At 58.1% G+C, this 17,900-nt stretch overlaps 3 protein-coding genes and 1 non-coding gene across 4 annotated transcripts; 1 reads left to right on the top strand and 3 right to left on the bottom strand.

Annotated features, from left to right (window-relative positions):
• Window positions 1-1,506: 1,506 nt before the first annotated feature.
• Window positions 1,507-3,301, top strand: BESB_025840 (putative myosin light chain MLC4; the record flags this gene model as incomplete). The annotated part of the gene is made up of 5 exons (XM_029361264.1): window positions 1,507-1,578; window positions 1,917-1,970; window positions 2,141-2,197; window positions 2,667-2,977; window positions 3,280-3,301. 5 exons carry the CDS (start codon window positions 1,507-1,509, stop codon window positions 3,299-3,301), a joined length of 516 nt encoding a protein of 171 aa, XP_029215619.1.
• A 1,672-nt stretch (window positions 3,302-4,973) lies between these two features.
• Window positions 4,974-13,315, bottom strand: BESB_025830 (uncharacterized protein; the record flags this gene model as incomplete). Its single annotated transcript, XM_029361263.1, has 10 exons — window positions 4,974-5,525; window positions 5,861-5,932; window positions 6,182-6,328; window positions 6,609-6,707; window positions 7,155-7,279; window positions 7,482-9,136; window positions 10,022-10,444; window positions 10,864-11,134; window positions 11,347-12,619; window positions 12,965-13,315. The coding sequence occupies 10 exons, from the start codon at window positions 13,313-13,315 to the stop codon at window positions 4,974-4,976; spliced, it is 4,968 nt and encodes a 1,655-aa protein (XP_029215618.1).
• Window positions 9,684-9,757, bottom strand: BESB_026990. Its single transcript has one exon. It is a non-coding gene; the product is annotated as a tRNA-Asn (tRNA).
• A 2,053-nt stretch (window positions 13,316-15,368) lies between the features above and the next one.
• On the bottom strand, window positions 15,369-17,678 carry BESB_025820 (uncharacterized protein; the record flags this gene model as incomplete). Its single annotated transcript, XM_029361262.1, has 6 exons — window positions 15,369-15,444; window positions 15,687-15,743; window positions 15,911-16,023; window positions 16,483-16,562; window positions 16,924-16,995; window positions 17,621-17,678. 6 exons carry the CDS (start codon window positions 17,676-17,678, stop codon window positions 15,369-15,371), a joined length of 456 nt encoding a protein of 151 aa, XP_029215617.1.
• Window positions 17,679-17,900: the final 222 nt, after the last annotated feature.

The following is a 17,900-nucleotide window of genomic DNA, read 5'->3' as shown; positions in this document are numbered from 1 at the left end:
TCATAGCAGCAGTTCGGGTCTTAGCACACAAAACTGCAAATACAGATGCTGAACCACTCTCGTGTGGCGCGGCCTCTTCCGTGCACTATTCCCAGAAAATGACTGTCTGCGTCAGAGGCAGAGTTCTGCATACAGTGGACGTCTGTGCTCTGGCTTCGAGCTGCAACAGCGATCCCTCGCGTACTGAGGCTGAGCTGCTGTGCTGAGAACGAGCTCATCGAGCAAACCCTAAAATTGAGGAGCTCTCAGGAGCAATTCCTCCGCGTTTTGATTGGTTCTAGATATAGGTTTGGCAACAATCGTATCTCGGCCCCTCCCTGCAGGTCTTCTGCACCGCATCTGGCAACGGAATTTCATCTGCTATCGATGCAGACGTCGCTCCTAAAATTTGAACTTTGATCCCTCGACGCGAGAGGCCGTGCGAAGATATTTCTCGAGGCCGCACACAAGGCATACGCTAACGGGAGCAATGCCTCTTCCCATGCTGTGCAGTTTGATCGGAGTGTCTGATCCGAAGGCGGACAGTTCGCAAGAGTGAAAGTGACTCCTCGGTATGTGACCCCCGTGAGTTCGCCGGTGTCGCCACCGCTGCACGTTGCATGCGCCACTTGTGTCTTGCCAGCGAGGGCGTGTCGCCGAGGAATCAAACAAGCAAAAGCCTTCAACACCGCAACTTGTGTATTTTCCTTCTCCAAATTTGTGCGTTCTTACCGTGCGTTTTTGATCCGCACATTGCGAACAAGCTGTGCGAAATCTTGCCTTGGGTGGAGGCGGGAGCGCTGCCTCACGACCACAAGCATGCCTCGATTGCCATAGCGCTGCAGAAGCACGAAAAAGGGGATAGCTGTCTCCACAACCACTCTTCCCGCTTTTTGTTGAAGCTGTTCAACCCCCCCAATCTTCTTATGAGCATTTTCTTACCGTGGCGCCAGAGAAAAAAGTAGTGGCATTCCCGACTTAGACGCTCTGCCGCGTTTGCCGCTCCGCGCCCAGCCGATCCAGAGTCCTCAGTCGAGGCTTAAGTGCTAGCGCGGGAGGCCAGCCAGCCTGTCTTCATCAGCGAACACTTTTCCTTTTTCAGACAGAGAACCCTTGCTTGGCTTCTCGCGAATTTCGGATGTCTTTCTGGCGAGAGGCACCATGCATGAACGCTGGATGCGGGCTGGCGGTACACGTATAGCGAGGAATACCGAGCAGCAGCAGCAGCAGCAGTCAAAGGCGCCACCTCCAACCGCGACGCTTCGGAGAACGCTGGGAGGCGCGATTGAAGCTTTGGCCTCTGTCATGCATTGGAAATCGTGAGGTCTGGGACGGGTGGAAGTGCTTCTCAGTGGCGCCGACAAGCTGCGACAGCTGTCGAAATCGTTCGGCGCTCTCTGCCCGTGGCCGGCTAAAAACCCGCCGATATCGGAGGCGCTGCCCTTGGGTTTTTTCTGTGCGGAAGGACCACATCTGACGAAAACATCGCACTGCAAACCCCTGGGAAACGAGAAGTTGAAAGGAAAGATGGATTTGCCCAACGGACGAGCGACCCCCAAGGCGATCAGCAACCCTGCTCTCAAGAGACGAAAACCGCAGGTAAGAAGACGCCTCGCCGCAGACACTGCAAAGCTAGTCTCCCCAAAAACGGGATGGGATGTGATTTTGCACATGCAACCAGCCTCTGTCTCTTCAACCATTCACGCAGTTTCAGATAAATCAGGCGTGCGACACGTTTCGAGCGCAGGGGAGTACCGCGGAACCCACTAACCACGCAGCTCGTATCTGAGCACTCTAGACGAACGCTTGGTTCTGTGTCAGGGATTTATGGCAGAGGTTGGCGCGGCGTCGAAACAGTTATATCTGGGAATCTTTCTCGGATTCTGGAGGTGGAGTGGATTCCTCGCTGTGCGTGCTGTCTGCCTGCCGCTTCCCAGGTTATTCGTCGCATCGATGCATGGAAGCTAGAGGCGGCATTTTGCGAAATCACGGTGAGAAGAGGCTCGCGTCCAGTAGCCGTTCCCAGCCGCTTTGCGTCGTTCTCCAGCTTGCTCTGCGTGCGCGTGCATCCTCTGATGTACGAACAGTCCGCGCCGGTGGGCAGGGTTCCCTCTCGGTTCTATTTCACGCTTCGTTGCGGCCGTCTTTTTGTTGCTCACAGGGAAATTCAAAGATTATCGAGAAGAAGGATGGCATTGCGCTCCTGGCGAGATATCTGGTAGGCTCCAAAAGAGGGATTTCACTTTATCTGCGCCTGCGGGAGCGCTTTCGCGCGGGCACTGACACTGACTCCTCAGCTGATCCAGCCAGCGCCTTCGGGATCGCTGACTTGAGACAACCTAGCGCTTCGGTGCGCCGCTCCGTGCTCTCTTTGTGCAAAAATCCTTCTCTTCGTCGCATGAAGATCACGCCAGCGCGACGGGGGCTTCACTCGTGGCTCACAGGAGCCGCACGCAGAGCTTGATAGCGCACGACCAGAGCGTCGGTCTTCACTCGCCACCGGGCGACCCAGAGTGCTTCCAGCCGTCGCTGCCTCGGTATGCCCACACCTGCACGCAAGTATCTGTATACTTGGGAAAGGAGCGGAGACGCCGAAGGAGGCTCGCGCCTCATCCCCCCCCCCTGCCCTCCCCCTCCCCCGCGGCGGTCAGCGAGTTTCGTTTTGCGTTCGCGCGTGTATGTTTTAGGGCTTGGCGCCATCCAGGCAGGAAGTCGACACGTTTTTTCAGATGGTGAACGGCCGATGCGACCTCGCGACGTTCCGGCGCTTCTGTTCGCTGCTGGTACACGACGAAGACAAGGCCGAGAATTTCCGGCAGTTGTTTCAGGTCTACGACCGCGACCAGACGGGCAAGCTGAAGAAGAAAGTACTACGGATGATCTTCTGCAACATCGGCGAGGCCTTCTCTGCGGAGGACTGGCGAAACTTGGAACAAGTTTTCGACCTCGCGGGCAAAAGCGACGACGACCTGATTTCGTACGACTCCCTCGTCAACAAGTAAGCGCACCCGGCTCTCCAGGCAAAACTGTCTTCTCCTCAGACACTCCCGCGACACAAGAATGCACTCTCTGCTGGTCTGCGTCGCTTATCCGAGGCAGCATGCGAGGCTCCGACGCTCTCGCTTGGTGAATCTTCGCTGGAAAACGGCGAAGCACGCGTCTCTGTGCCATTTCGTGTTTTTCTGAATTGACGCTGCATGGATTCCGTTTCGAAACTCACCTCCCTCGAGGGCGAGCTACAGCGGCTGGCGGAGGTGATCTTCAAAAAAGTTATCTGGGCTGTGTGGGGTTTTGTGGCAGGCTTCTCGATCTCCCTGGCTAACACGCGCACGCACACGCAAGCGGGCGCGTTCGCCGTTTGCAAGTCTCCGCGTCTCTCGACAGGGACAGTCCTTTCCGCGCCAGGAATTCAAAATCCACTAGACGAGCGGAGCCTCAGCGTCGCCCGCAAATGCGAGTGTTCGCGAAGCGGCAGCGTCTGCAGGTCTGGTGATTCCTCCCTGTAGAAAGTGAGAAAACAGGATTTCTTCCAAGTACAGGAGCGTACGCCGAGCCGAAGTCAGAACTCGGTTGCAGATGCGCGCGGCGGTTCGCTCCCCTGCTGTGCATGGAAGGTCTCTTACCTAAATCGTGAGCCTGAAGACCTTCTACGAGCCTCTCCAACAGTCCACATGTCATACTTGTGAAGTTCTTTTCAAGGTATTCGCTCAGTGAAGTCAAGGTCGCGTATTCTCACGCCCGTCGCTCAGGTCTCTGTGTCGTCTCGTGTGAGATCAAGCCTCGCCAAACGAAACGTTTTCTCACAGGTCTTCGGCTTGTTTCTTGCGCGGCAAACGAACTGAAGAGAGTATCTCGCGTGGACTTGCATGTATAATTCAGGGGGATGGGTTGCGCGGGTCGCGCCCTCACAGAACTCCTGGCCACGCAGTCGCATGCTCCACATAGATATACCTATTATATATATATATATATATATATATATATATATATATATATATATATATATATATATATATATATATATGTATGCAAAAGGAGTTATACGTGCATATATATATATATATGCGTATATGTAGGTATACATATGCTTGATTTCTGGCTGTGTCTCTCACTGTCAGCACTGTGTATCCTTGGTTTTTAAAAGCTTTTCGCTCCTGCATTCGTTTTCTCGACTGCGCCCTGCCTAGTTGCTGTTTCCTTCGTTATTTATCTATCGCACGTTCGGTCTAATGTCCCGTTATACTATCATACTGTATACCCAAATAATTACCCATCAACTGACTACATTTCGAGTCATAAAATGTTGTATCAACATTCGGGTATTCAAAGCTCGAATACTACCCCACTGGACTGCTTAAGACAGCTAAAAGTATCCCATTTTAGTAGGTGTAACATGGAGTCTAGCTTCAGTTGTTATCTGATTGGTATTGCATGCCCTGAGTACGTACCCTGCACAGCCTCTCGCCAGGCGCCTCGCTCGCGTCTCCTCTTCGTACCTATAACAGCTACCCTGGCGCGCCTGTCTCTCGGCATATAGACAGGTATATTATTCGAACGCATAGTACGTGCAATTCGTAAGTTTCTGTTCGTTGCCGCGGACAATGCAAGCACAAAACTGCGGCAGAAATATCACAAAATCCATCCCACATACTTGTACGTAATATGGGCGTGAACCGCACATCCATATATATATGCATCGATAAGATAAAAAACCGCCTTCCTTGAGGACGCAGCTGACTGCATGCTGCGCCTCCGCGCGGCGCCCTCGTAGTCTCTGTCTGGCGTCGGCTCGACTTCGACAAAAAGGCAGTCCATTTATTTTTTTTCTTACGCCGGTGCAAAGTCTATCCCCATCTGCCCATATTCACAGCTGACCCGACGCCCACATATAAGCATATATATATATACATATATGCATATATATATTTATATAAGTATAAATGAAGTGCAGGTTGTGAAGTCGCCTTGCATGAAGCGCGTGGGGTTTCCTATATTTAAACCCGTCTACTACACTGCCTGCCCACGCCGCACGCAGTCATAACGAGTTCGGCAGCTTCGTCGTCGGCTGCTGCGTGGTTTCCTAGTCCCTCTGCGGCTTTCTCGTTCTTCGCGAGCGGTGGGCTTTCCTTCGCGCGATTCCCCTTCTCGCTTTTACCCACTGCCGCCTCGTCCTCGTCGTCTGGCGCAGTCGCGCCCGCGTGGTGAAGGATGAGACCGACGTCGCCGGCGTCCATCTCCTCCACGGTCGCGAGCGCCTCCGTCGCCTGCGGGCCTCGCGCGTTCGCGCCAGTCTCCGCGGAGGGGGGCGTCTCGGCGGCCGCAGCCCGCAGCAGACGCGCCTTGCCCACGCCCGCCTCGCGATCTCTGCGGCTGTCGGCAGCCGCGATCGCGATCAAAGGCTTCAGAGACTGCAGCGGACCCAGAGGCAGCACACCCAAGCGAGACATCGCACCCGCGTCCCAGACGCTGCCGCGCCCTTCGTGTGGCAGCCAGAAACCGGACTGAACGAGCTGCACGCCTTGCGCGCCTGTCTCGCACTCTACACCCTAAAGGGAGAGAGAAGACGGCGAATCGAGGGAACTCAGAGCTCGAAATAGTCTTGGAATGAAACACAGAAACGATGGAGGCTGCTGGGCTCGCGACTTCAGACGCCATTGCGCAACGAACCACCGCCGCCCACCAACTGTCGCGAAGGTCTGGGGAGGCCCGACTCGTCTCCCCTGAGGCAAAAACGGCATCGGGGCGACAGACGGCCACGCCGCGCGCAGCGCCCGAGAGACGCTTCTCCCCCGAGTCGGCGTCTGTGTTGAAGGTTGTTCGTTCCTATTTGGGGTGGTTGAGGCTTAGGGAACGGCTCGGCCAGGGCCAGTCGGCCGCGTACCTTGAGGAGGTTTTGGAAGAGATGCGGGAACTCAGTTTCCTGCTCGCTGAGCAGCATCTTCATGCGGTGCCTCTGCAGCACACACAGAGACATCCGGACGAGGAGAAAAGGCGCACTAAGCCACCTTGTGCCAAGCGCGCGACCTCCCCCCCCGCACAGTCCCGCTTGCCGCTGCGCGTGCGGCGCAAGCAGGCAGGCACGAAGCACAAGGAGAGCGCGCGCGTATAGAAGAGGCGACGCAAGGAGTACGCGGCAAAAAGACAAGCCGCGGCAGGGCGGCTGACGCAGCCAAGCCGATGCCCCTTGCACCAAGAGACCTACTTCCTTTGGAGCCGCGAAGCAGGCAGGGCAGTTGTCCGCGATGACGGGCAGCCGGTGCACCGCGGCGAACGCTGCAGTCTCTCGCTCTCTCGTCATGATCAGTGGGCGGCAGATTCGCAGGTCGCCCTCCGCATTGACGTAGTGGCCCTGAAGGAGCCGCCGCAACCGCGCGAGACACGGAGATCCAGTCGCGACTGGCTCGCGCGCGACACCTACTCGAACGACGAGGTGACGCACTACGCCAGCGCGCCACTGGACTGCTGAAGACAGCTAAAAGTCTGGGATTTCAAGTCACGGCAGTCACGTTGGCTCGCGGCGACGCGCGGCGGCCTCGAAACTGGGGCAGCGAACGGCACGCAAATGCACTTCCCATCTGAACTGGAGCTTAGGAATTCGGGCAGAAACAAGGAGACGTGAAGCGCTTCACCTTCATGGTGTTCAGCGCGCCATTGTGGAAGGCGCTCATGAGGAAAGACTCGCAGACGTCGTCGAGGTGCTGCCCGAGGACAAGCACGTTGTAGCCGTGCTGCGCGAAGAAAAAATAAAAGAAAAAGAACCAACAACCTCTTGGTGCTAGCGACAGTTTCCCTCTAGCGCAGCTGAAAGAGAAAATCCGAGGACTCGCGCCAAAGATACACCCCTTTTTCTCAAGTCTGAGCCGACCGCCCCAGCGCCATTCGTCGAGAGACAGACAGGGCGGCAGAGCCGCAGCGCGGAAACATCGAAACAGCCTCCCCCCTCTGACATGCGAGAGGCACACACACCACAAAAACTGGACTGACAGCCTCGGCACACCTCCAACCAGCGCAGCAGGCGTCCATGGCGGCCCCCCTGCAAATCACATTAGAGACTGGCGTCGCAGGCATGATTGACAGTAGACTCTCGAAGCCTGTGGCGAAGCGGCTCTCGCCGCAAGGGTTTCTCACCGTAAGTGACAGACACAAACCTCCTCTCTCGTCTTTTCGGCACTTACTCTTCGCATGCAAGAGTAGAGGAGACCGCGCTTCAGACGCGAACAGAACGCGCAGATCGACTGGCGCTGCATGCGCTCCTTCGCCAGGGCCATGATTGGCAGCCGCAGGTAATGGTAGCGAACGCCTGAAAGACAAGCAGAGCAGAGACCTCGCAGGGCTAACGCGCGGGCTTCTAGTGAAGCTCCCCCGTGCGCCCGCGCGACCCCCCCACCGAGCCCTGACCTTCGTGCCCCTGCCGCTTACACTGCAGCCAGTACTGAGCCTACGAGTGAAGCAAAACAACCGCCCGAGCCGCGACAGCCGCGACAGCGGCGAGGGAGACCTACCAAGATCCTCCATGTACTTAATGAGCGGGCGAGGGTTGAACTCGGGCGTGACGGGGTCGACGGTGGCGGCGGCGACTGAAAAGCGCACAGGCGCGCGTCGCTGGAGGTCGCGAAGGACGTGGAGGAGTGTGAGCGAGTCCTTCCCGCCGCTGACGCCCACGAGGAGCCGATCACCGTCGCGAATCATGTCATACGTTCGAATCGCCTCGCCCACTGTTCGCCGCAGCGTCCGCGGGATCTCGAGGATCGGCGCTCCCGGCGCCCGCCGCCCCGGCGAGTCAGCGGACGAGGGGGCAGACGACGGTGCTGCCGAAGTGGCAGCGGGTGCGGCGGCCTCGCCGTTGAGGGCTGTGGGAGGACTGCGTGTGTCTAGCGAGACAGCGGCGGCGCCAGTGATGGTTTCCTCGTCTTCCTGTCTCTCTGAATCGACCGCCAGACTCTTGTGCGGCTGCGCGTGAGTCTGCCTCTTCGCGTTGCGACACGACTCTGGCTCCTGCTGCCGCCCGCGCTTCTCGCGTTCCTGCCGCAGCTCTGTGCGAAGGGACGCCACCTGACGCTTGAGTGCCTGAATCTCGTCTGCAGCCGCAGACGACGCGACCGCTGAGGACGCGACCGCTGAGGACGCGCCTGCCGGCTGCGTCGCGCGCGTCCTCGTGCCTGAGGCAGGCAAGCTCCAGTCTTCTTCGTTCGCTCTCCGCTCTTCGTCGTCCGGCGCAAGGCCCTTCGCGGTCGCCCCCTGGCCGTCGTCTCGGGAGCCCTCGACTGCCGCGAGGTGCCGCTCGTCGTCCGCAGTCCAGCATGAGCAGCAGTTGGCTCCGGTGAAGAGCCGTGCCTCGATGCACGCGTGCTCAGGCCGCGCGAAGGAGCTGCCTGGCTTCTCTTCAGGCGCTTTCTTCTGTGTAGCATGACTGCCGCGGACCGCCGTTGGTGCCCCCGGAGACACCCACCGAATCGCCTGAGGTGAGAGACTGGGCTCCAGTGCGGCGTCGCGGGCAAAGGGCAACTCGTCGCCGCCGCGCTCTCCACTGAGCATTCGCTGCAGCTGCGCCGCGCTGGACGCTTCGCTGCAGAGCTGCTCGCGCTTCGCCCCGCCCTTGCCCAGCCACTGCAGAATCGAGAGCGTCGCATCGGCGGGCAGCGCAAACCAAACGAGAGACGCCGCGGTGGCGTCGACGGCCGCGGACGGCTGCCACCGGCGCGAGCCTGCCTGAGCGACTGCGTCTCCGCCGTCTGCGCCCGGCGGTGCTGGCGTCGGTGCGCTCGCCTCGGAGTCGCGTGGAGTCGCATTCGCGTCCACGGGGCCTGCAGGCAGCTGCGCGCGAGTCGCAAAGGGCAGCGTCGTCTCGGCGGGCGGCAGATGGAGCACGTGGTAGGTGGGTGCTGCAGAAGCGTGGAAATGGGCGAGGTGCGACGCGAGCACGCTATCTGCGAAGCCCAGCATCTCTGCGACGCTCTCGCAGTTTCGCGGAACCCGCCACTCCGTCGCTCTCGACGCCGCCCGCGACGCGTCGCGCGGAAGCGTGGCCGTGGCCTCGCCCAGCGCACGCGCGTTCGGCAGAAACGAATTTTCTGAAATCCACGTGCGCACAGCTTCCTCACGGCGACCCGCCCAACCCTTCACGCGCCACCGGCCAGACTCAGCCGTCACCTCGTACCTGAGCGGAGGAAGGAAAAGCAAACAGAAAAAAAAGCCGCCTAGAACTCAGAGAGGTCACCTGTAGCCGCGTCTAACCCCGATGCGTTTGGCAAAATGGTCGCCCCCCAAGGAACAAAACTACGGTCCTTTTCGTTTTGTGCCTTGATGCTTGTAAAGCAGTACCTTCCATCAATCACTGCGGCCAGGGCCATGTAGCGGACTCAACGTGTCTGCGCTGGCGCGTGTGGAGAAAGATGCATGCACTCGGCGGAGGCGGATGAAAAAACGAAGACATCCAGACGTCCTTCTCGACAAAAAAGCGCCAGCGCAGCCAGTTGACCTCAGCGTTAACGCCAGGCCTTCCTCGTATTGGTGATGCATGCAACACGTGCGCGCATATACCCTAACATATATATATATATATATAAATATATGTACGCGTAACGCAGATGCCCGCGCACGAGTATACGAAGACAGGACACGAGGAACCCCTCCTCCAGCGAGCAGCGTTGGCGCGGAAGAAAATTAGAAACCATCCACACAGCGGCGGCAGGCAAACGAAAATCCGGTACCGGCTGGGATCGAACCAGCGACCTTGTGGTTAACAGCCACACGCTCTAACCGGCTGAGCTACGGAACCTCCGCACGCTCTTCATATCATCAGCCCAAAGCTGCGGATTGCCGCCGCTCGCGCCACGGCCTGCACTCCCCCATGCTTGTATGTACGAACATGCTTAATCCAAAAGGAAAACGAAAACGCCAGCGGCGATCTACAGAGCATCACACGCGCGAGTATGTGCGGGAGCATGCGCACCCGTGCTCCAGACGAGGCTTCACCACGTGCATATATGGAGGCAGATTTGACTCCGCGAATCGCTAAACAGAGACGAGGCGTCGCGCTTACCTGGTCATCAACTTCCATCCATTCGAGGCGACCCAGAGGAGGGCAGCCGCGAGCTTGTCGAGGTCGGCGCTGCGCATGAGGCCGTGGAGGCTGAGGCGGACGACGCCGGGGCGAAACAAGTCTTGCCCCGTGGAGAGCAGCATCGCCTCCAGGGCCTCGAGGAGTTCCGGCTGAATCGACAGCAGATACGAGGTGTAGGGCGACGCGCACAGGCAGCCGCCGCGCACTTGGACGCCAAACAGGTCGTTGAGCAGCGCCACGACGAAGTTCTGATGCAGATACACGCCGCCTGCCGCCGAGTAGTTCCGCGCCTCGCATCCGCACGCTGAGGACGACGCGGGCGACGTCGTTGACGCGTTGCCGTAGCGGAAGAGCAACGAGATGATCCCCACGCGAGGCCTCAGCGGTCCAACTACCTGAATCCTGCGCCGTGGACAGCGCCGCACGCAGGCCGCAATGAACAGCAGCGCCTCTGCTGCGCGCCCTCCTCTTCTGAGTCAAGCCCTGCAGAGAGAGGCTGCAAGATGTGCGCTGGCAGCCTTTCTCTGACGGCGCATTGTAGCCCTAGAACCCGCCTGAAATGCGCCGATTTCATCTGTAGCAGACGTCTCCCATTCAGGCTCGCCCAAAATAGATGCTAAGAGGCTTTTCTATCTCCAAACAGTAAGAACGCTTTCTAGACAAAAATAAAGTAAAGATGTCCAGTGCGGGGTGGTGTCCTGTAATCGTAGAGGCACTTCTCGAATAGAAAATCCTATACCCGCCTCCACTTGAATGTTGTCTGGAGCTTCCCGAGTAGTTCAGGAGCGAGCGAGCAGGCTTGGCGTGCCTCCGGCGCTTACCGCGGATGTGCGCGGAGGCGATGAAGGAGCTTGCGCGTCCAGAGCTCTTCGCGCGTCCGCACAAGCTCCATCGGCAGCTGCTGCAGCAGCCGCACGGCTGCGGCGGCGCGGATGACGGCCAGGAGATTCGGAGTCCCCGCCTCCTCGCGGTGCTCGCTGCGGTCCAAGGTGTATACAGCCGTCTTGTGTCCCGAGACGAGATACACCGAGCCGCCCCCTGGATGCGCCGGCAGGTCTGACAGCAGCAGCTTCTTCTTCAGCAGCAGGAGGCCTGGAGCGAACGCACGCGAAACACCACCAGCAGAAAAGACTGCCGTGCAGGAAGAGACAGAGCGGGCAAGTCAGGCGCGTCCTGGCGCGAGCCACGCGTGCGAAGCCGCAGCGAAACTCGAGGCGACCAAGACACGCAGAGTTTCGAGGCGAGAAATCGCTTCCGGCTTCTGGCCGCTTTCTTTCCCCCCCCCCCCCCCTGCTTCCGCTTACCGCAGCTGCCGGGACCACCGAGCAGTTTGTGCGGCGAGAAGAAGACGGCGTCGGCGCGGGCGTCGCCTTCTTCCTCCGTGAGACTCGGCGGATCTCCACGCGCGCCACCCTTCGCGGTCTTCGCCCGCAGCACCACGCCCGGGTTGACGTCTACGCCGACGTGCGAGGCGGCGCCCGCGAGATCCCAGCACGCCACGCCGCCGAAGCGATGCACCAAGCGATTCAACTCCGCCATCGAGGAGCGCGCGAGGTCATCCACAGAGCGAGAGAGCGGAGAGGCCTCGCCCACGGTCGGGCTGAGGAGGCCTGTCACGTTGGAGGTGGCGGAGAAGACGCAGACGGGAAGTGAGAGAAAGGCGGCGGGCACGCGCTCGCGCTTCAGCTGCGCGCACAAATCCGCCTCCGCGCGGAGCTTCTCCAGCACCGACGCTGCGGACAGCGCGGCCGTCTGGCAGTCGAGGTCGAAGAAGGAAAAGGCGAAGGAGAGATCCACAGAATTCGCAGCGGCCTCTGCGGCGGTCGCCGCCACGCCGCCCGCGCCGCTGCGGCCTCTCAGCCCCGCGCCCGCCGCCTCGCCTTCGTAGGAGTAGCGGCCGCCAGCCTCAGACGAAAGGGAAGCATGCGACGAGGCAGACGCACAAGAGGACGCACAGGCACACAACGCAGCAGAGGAGGCGCACGCTGAACAGGGGATGTGGGTGCCCGCGAGCTCTTTGAACGGAAGAAAGGAGGAATGATGGCAGCACGGATCGACGAAGAAGTGGACGCGGAGATGAACCCGTCGCGCCTCTGTCCGCGCCTCGCCGTCGGCATCCACCCCCGCCACGCACGAACTGCCTCCGAGTGCAGACGACGCAGCGCGAGCCGACAGAGTGCCGTTAACCTGCGGCGAAGACTCAGCCGACGCCGCAGAGGAGGCGGAGGCAGGCGAGGCGAGGAAGTCGGGGTGAAGCGCCAGGTGGCGTCGCGCGTGCGCCGCGGTCTTCAGCCGCGCGCCGCAGGCGCGACAGACGAAGCTTCCCCATCGATCCTCCTCGAATAGCGCGAAAAACCTCGACAGAAAAGACGAGGGCGCGCCGACAGGCGACGCAAACAGAGGCGCGGGCCCTGGCGCGGAGTCAGAAGTCTCCACCGCAGCGGCCGCGGCAGCGTGGGGTGCAGAGAGAAGAAGAATCTGGAGGAACTTCGAGACTGCGCCCGAGGCCCCGTTGCCGCAGAAAATCGCCGCGTCTTCGTGGGAGCCGTTGAAGTTCATCTTCATGATGTGCCGAGCCTGAAAGCCACACGCGCAAGCGACCACACGCTCCAAGCCATGAAAACCCCACCGATGGCGCGCAGCTCCACTCCATCGAACAGACAGACGAATTTTGAGGCTGCTCCAGCAAGATACCATGTGATCACGTGTACGAGTCTGTTCCTCTCCGCACACAAGTCTACAAAAATTCAGGAACACAGGCGAGCGACGAGGCCGTCAGCGAGAATCCTTTGCAAGCTATAACGAGAGAGAGAGAGAGCGGCGCCGTGGCGCGGCTGTGGGACCAGATACCTCGCGGCGCCGGCGCGCCTGCGGCGATGGACAGGCGAGCCGCTGCGGCAGGAAAAAGATGAAAAGACTTACCTCTTCGAGGAGCTGGTTTGCTTGCTTCCCCGTCGCGCTTTCCTGCGAGTGAGTGTTGCCGTAGAGAGGCAGGACGCGCGACACGATGAATTCCTCCACGCTGCGCAGCGCGCGCCCGCTCGCGGCGTAGTCCGCGTACAGCAGCGGCCGAGAGGACGCGACGCGCGGCAGCGGAGAAGAAGAAGTCGCAGCGGCGGAGGACGTTAGAGAGGAGGTAAAGGGCGTTTCCAGCGGGTAGGCATCCCCTAGCGTGTCTTCAGCAATCTGGGCGAGAAGTGCTGGCGACAGCGAGGCGAGAGGCTCTAGAGAGGAGGAAAAAGAAGGCGGCGCTGACGGCTTGTGGAACTGCATCTTGGCGACTAGAAGTGTCAAATGAGGAGGAGAAAAAAGGAGACGAAAGGAGAAAGCCGCGGCGACCTGAACGGTCTCGAGGCGGCTCTGCAAGGAGGCCGCGCAGAGGCGGCAATGAAGCGAAGTGACAACGCGAAAAACAAAGACAGAGGCGCCGCCATAGAAGACAAATCACGTCAGGTTCAGAAAGACCCAAGACGATTGCAGCGACCCCCCTCGATGAAGGGGAGAGAAAAAACAAGTCGTTCCGCAAGGCAGGGTAACGTCAGCAAAATCGACACATCCTAACATTCAGGGATTTGCGTGGCCTAGAAAAGAGTGAAAAAAATCTGTTTTAGAGGATTGGGGTTTGGGTATTTCTGATTTCCATATTGGTGACTCGGAAAATATCCTGACGAATTTCGCATGCATGCAGCCGCGCTCAGTCGAAAGCGGATAGAGGGAGTCTTTCCTTCGCCTCGCCTTGCTTCTCACCTTCACGCCCTTCTATTCTGAATTTCGTTTTCCAATTTCTCGTTAGGACTCCAAATCTCGTTATCCACTTTGACTGTGGGGTAGTCGAGTGCGGCGCATGCATGCAAAGGCCTCGAGTTGCATGCGCGATAGACGTCTTTCACAAAGCAGCGCTACAAGAAGCGCATTGCTTGTGTAGAGCGTTCCGCTTCCGCTCCCGGCTGAGATTCATCGCTCACACCCCAAGAGACAAGTGAGCCAGCAATCCCTCGTAGAGGAAGAGAGAGCAACTCTGTAGTTCACTTCGCGAAACTGTCGACCGCCAGCGCGGCCTGTGAAGCTACACCTTCTTCGAAAAGATAGATATCCGTGAATGTCTGTTCTTGCGGCCTCGCGCCCTATCCTGAGTCTCCAGGATAGGAAAGTATGTGCACATGCAGAAGTGAGGAGCGCGTTGCCGCCCCTAGGCGCTCGCTTTGCATGCGATGATTGATCAGGTGTCTTTGTTTGCAATGCGAAGCTGCGGTGCTTCACCAAGTGCTTTGCTGCGGAGTAGAAAAAGTGTCAGACTCGCACGTTTTCCAATCCGCCTGCCGCACACACTGACTTGCGCAGAACTCGCTCTGCCTCTCTCCTTCCTTTTCGAACCTCCAACAGACACGGACTCGTCTGAAGACCTACAGCTGTGCAAAAGTCGGCAAAAAAAACCCGGCGAAAAACCTGCGGTGCCGCGACCTGTGCACCGCTTGGATCTACTTTATTACGCCTGCAGCTAGCTGCCTGCACAACACGGTGGAACTTTTTAAACCCAGCATAAAGTTACTCTTAGATGGAATGGGACATGAGGTTTTTAAATTTAAACTTACCATTAGACGACAGGCCTCTTTAAAATTGTTTTTTGGGCAATACGCCAAAAAGTTCCACTCCGGTACGATGTGAAGCGAAGTGGCAAACTGCTTCACTGGTACGGAGCTCTCTGGATGCGATAGTTCAATTAAACCAAAAGCCGTTTGTAAGAACGTGCCGCAGCGCGCATGCGTGTGCAACCCTCAAGACACGCTGCTTTGATAAATCTCTGTCACGCCTCGAGGGTGCGGGGCGGGCGGCAGAGTCGGCCGCGAGAGCCGTGAGCCTGAGGTAAGACACAGTTTTGCCTGCTGAGGGTACCTGCAAGAACCTAAGATCCCCCGCCATTCCCCCCCCCCCCCCCCCCCCCCCCCTCCCCCCCGCCAAAAAGCGAACTCTGCGTCTTCATTTTCTCCTTGCGTTTTATAAGCAGCGAGGCCTCTGCGGCCGTGGCAGGCTGAAGGGCGAAAACAACCCCGTTCGATCCCCGATGCAAGACTGCCGCGACAATGTTGATGTAGTAGGATACTGACGTCGTTCCTGCTCACTCAGAGCGGGAGAAGCCTCCTCCTCAGATGCGAGTATGGTCAGTAGCATCGTGCTTGGATGCGTACGCGTGCGTTTCTCGAGACCTGCTGTGCGCCGCGTGTGCGAGACAACTCCTGCGCGGCATCGAGGAAGCATGGATGCATGCGCCGCTTGTGCACTTCTGAAGCGCTTCAGACGTGCTTCAGAAGTGCGTGTCTGCCTGACCCTAGGAGATCGACGCACTCCGCGCGACGAGGCAGATGCGTCGCTGCGGCTGCTCGTAGATCCATAGCGAGAGCGACCTGCGATGCAGCGAAAGAACAACAGAAAAAAAATGACCTCCCCAGCGGAAGACACACAGATCAGCTGAGCTTCTTGCCGACGATGCGAGCTGGCCGCTGAGAATTTGAACGCACTCAAGCGCGCGACTGCCTCGGCGAAGGCCCTAAAAAACTCAGGCACCCGCGCAACGACGCAAGCCCTTTGAGACTCGCCCCCCTTCCCCTCGCAGCCTTGGAAAAACAAAAGGAACGCAAGCGCTTACGCGTAATCGAAGAATAAGTGCAGCTGTCGCAGCGACGTGTTTAGCCGTTCGAGGTAGCTGCGGCGCAGAAACGAGACAGCGCAGGCTAGACAAAAACACATAAGGTGCTCACTCAGCGGCCATGAGCGGCTGAACCCCTCAGACTCTCTGTTTCACGGTCTACGCAATAGAAAAGAGTGTGCCTGCGACTCTGTCGCTGCGACTCCCTGCTGCGGTTTTCTCACATGCGGCGTTCGTGGATCTTCTCGTAGCAAGCCCGCTGGCGCAAAAGCAAGAAAATGCAGGCGGCGCCGAGGAGAACTGGCAGGGCCTCAGAGGCCGCGCCCAGGACATCCAGCTGAGCAAAACAAACGACACAGCGAAAGCGCGTCGATATAAAAAAAAAACAGGGAACCCTAAACCCTACACCGCGCGCCCGGGCTAGCGAGGCATCCGAGCGCCGTGGAAGCGGAGATTTTCTAACACGTAATATGTATGGAAATCACAAAAGGTTTCACGGACTGCGTTTATGAAAGGTGATTCGTGCACCAACGCAATCCAGTTGTTTAGAATCAAAGCACACTCTCACGCCTTTCGTGCCTCCAAGTTCTGCACCTCTACGCTTTGAAGCTGGAGTCCTACAACTGTTGATTTCGTATAAGTATACAGCCAAGCCGGTAGCGAGATATACAATTCTAGCTCTGTTGTAGGTGCGATATATGGACTCCCCTTCTCACTCATCTTAACAGCGAGCGAAACAGACGGCAACTCAGACGCAGTGCGCCCACGTGAGCCGTTTGCTTCCTCTGACACTTACCGCTTGCAAACAGGAAAGCGTGCGGGCAGCAGGACTCCAGGCGAAGTACAGTGACGAAGACAGCGCCACAAACACGACGACTGCACGCGAGAACAGCAGAAAGCGCGCGACAGAGGGAAATCCGTGCATCGGTACCCAACAGCATTTGTACACACGCTGTACGCACACCATCACATTCACTCCGGTAGCCGCCTTCCCGAGATTAGTCTGCATGAAATACACGGATGTGCCTCGTGTTGCCAACCCCTTTTTCCTTCTGTGCACTCGTCCTCGATCGCGAGAAACGCAAAATTGCAGATGGAAGGGCAGAGACTGGGGGCGAGCAGCACACGTGGACGCAGCAAGAGACGCGCGGCAGCACACAGCCGCTGTGATCGCAGAGAGAGGATACAGCCGCGCGTCTTGAGACGCGTGGCTTCACAGTCAAGTCAATCGGCCTACCGCGGAAGTGCCTCTGTTCGCGCTCCAGGCTGTGCAACGTGTGCCGAATTGAGGTTTCCAGCCGCCGCAAATCTGCCGAGAGACATGAAAAACGCGAAAACTCGAAAACGCGTCCTGACTGATGTGGCAGGGCTGGCTGAAGTTCGAGCCCTGAACCCACAAGAAGGACGGGGGGCGGGGGGGGGGGGGGGGCGGGGACGCGACCAGATTCATCGATCGTTCAACTTACAGAAAATAAGTATAGGCCACATGTGTACCCTTACGCGCGCATGCATCACCAGACTCGAACACACGTGATTCTGCATATACTAATATACATGCATATGGATATATATATATATATATATACATACCTTTATACATATATGTGCATACACACATGTCTCTATCTATACATACATACATGCATACATACATAAATACCTATATATATATGTACGTACATATATCTACATATATATATGCATACAAATACATGTATATATACATATATACATATATGTACACATATATAAATACATGTATATATGTGCATGTATACGAGAAGCGCTGACATTCAGCGTAGCAGTGAGACATCAGGAGAGAGAGTGTCGACAGACAAAGTACGCAGGACGGTTTAGACCTCGACTCAGGAACAAGGATCTTGTCACAGCTGCCTCAGATCTCCGCCCAGGGGCGCGCGCGGGCAGCCACTGACCGCGTATTTGGCTTGGAGGCAGCACCGCCTCAGAGAGCGGGAAGAGGTCCACAGACATGCTGAGCGAGGAAGGAGCTGCGTGAGTGGGGGAAACGGCAACGCAGAGAGAGGACGATCTTCAGACTGCCGCCAGAAGGCTCCACAGAAATCCTGGCGCCGCGCGCGTGAGGGCAAGCACTCGCCGCATCCTCTCCAAGAGGCGACCGCCCGCTGGCGGTGCAGTCTCGCGGAGAAGGCCTCAAAAACACCCAGCAGGGAGAGAGGGAGAGGCCCCCGCGAA

The sequence above is a fragment of the Besnoitia besnoiti genome, assembly GCF_002563875.1.
Source record: "Besnoitia besnoiti strain Bb-Ger1 chromosome Unknown contig00014, whole genome shotgun sequence".
NCBI lineage: Eukaryota > Apicomplexa > Conoidasida > Eucoccidiorida > Sarcocystidae > Besnoitia > Besnoitia besnoiti.
Note: the sequence above shows the minus strand (reverse complement) of the source record. Positions and strands in the feature narration are given on the sequence as shown.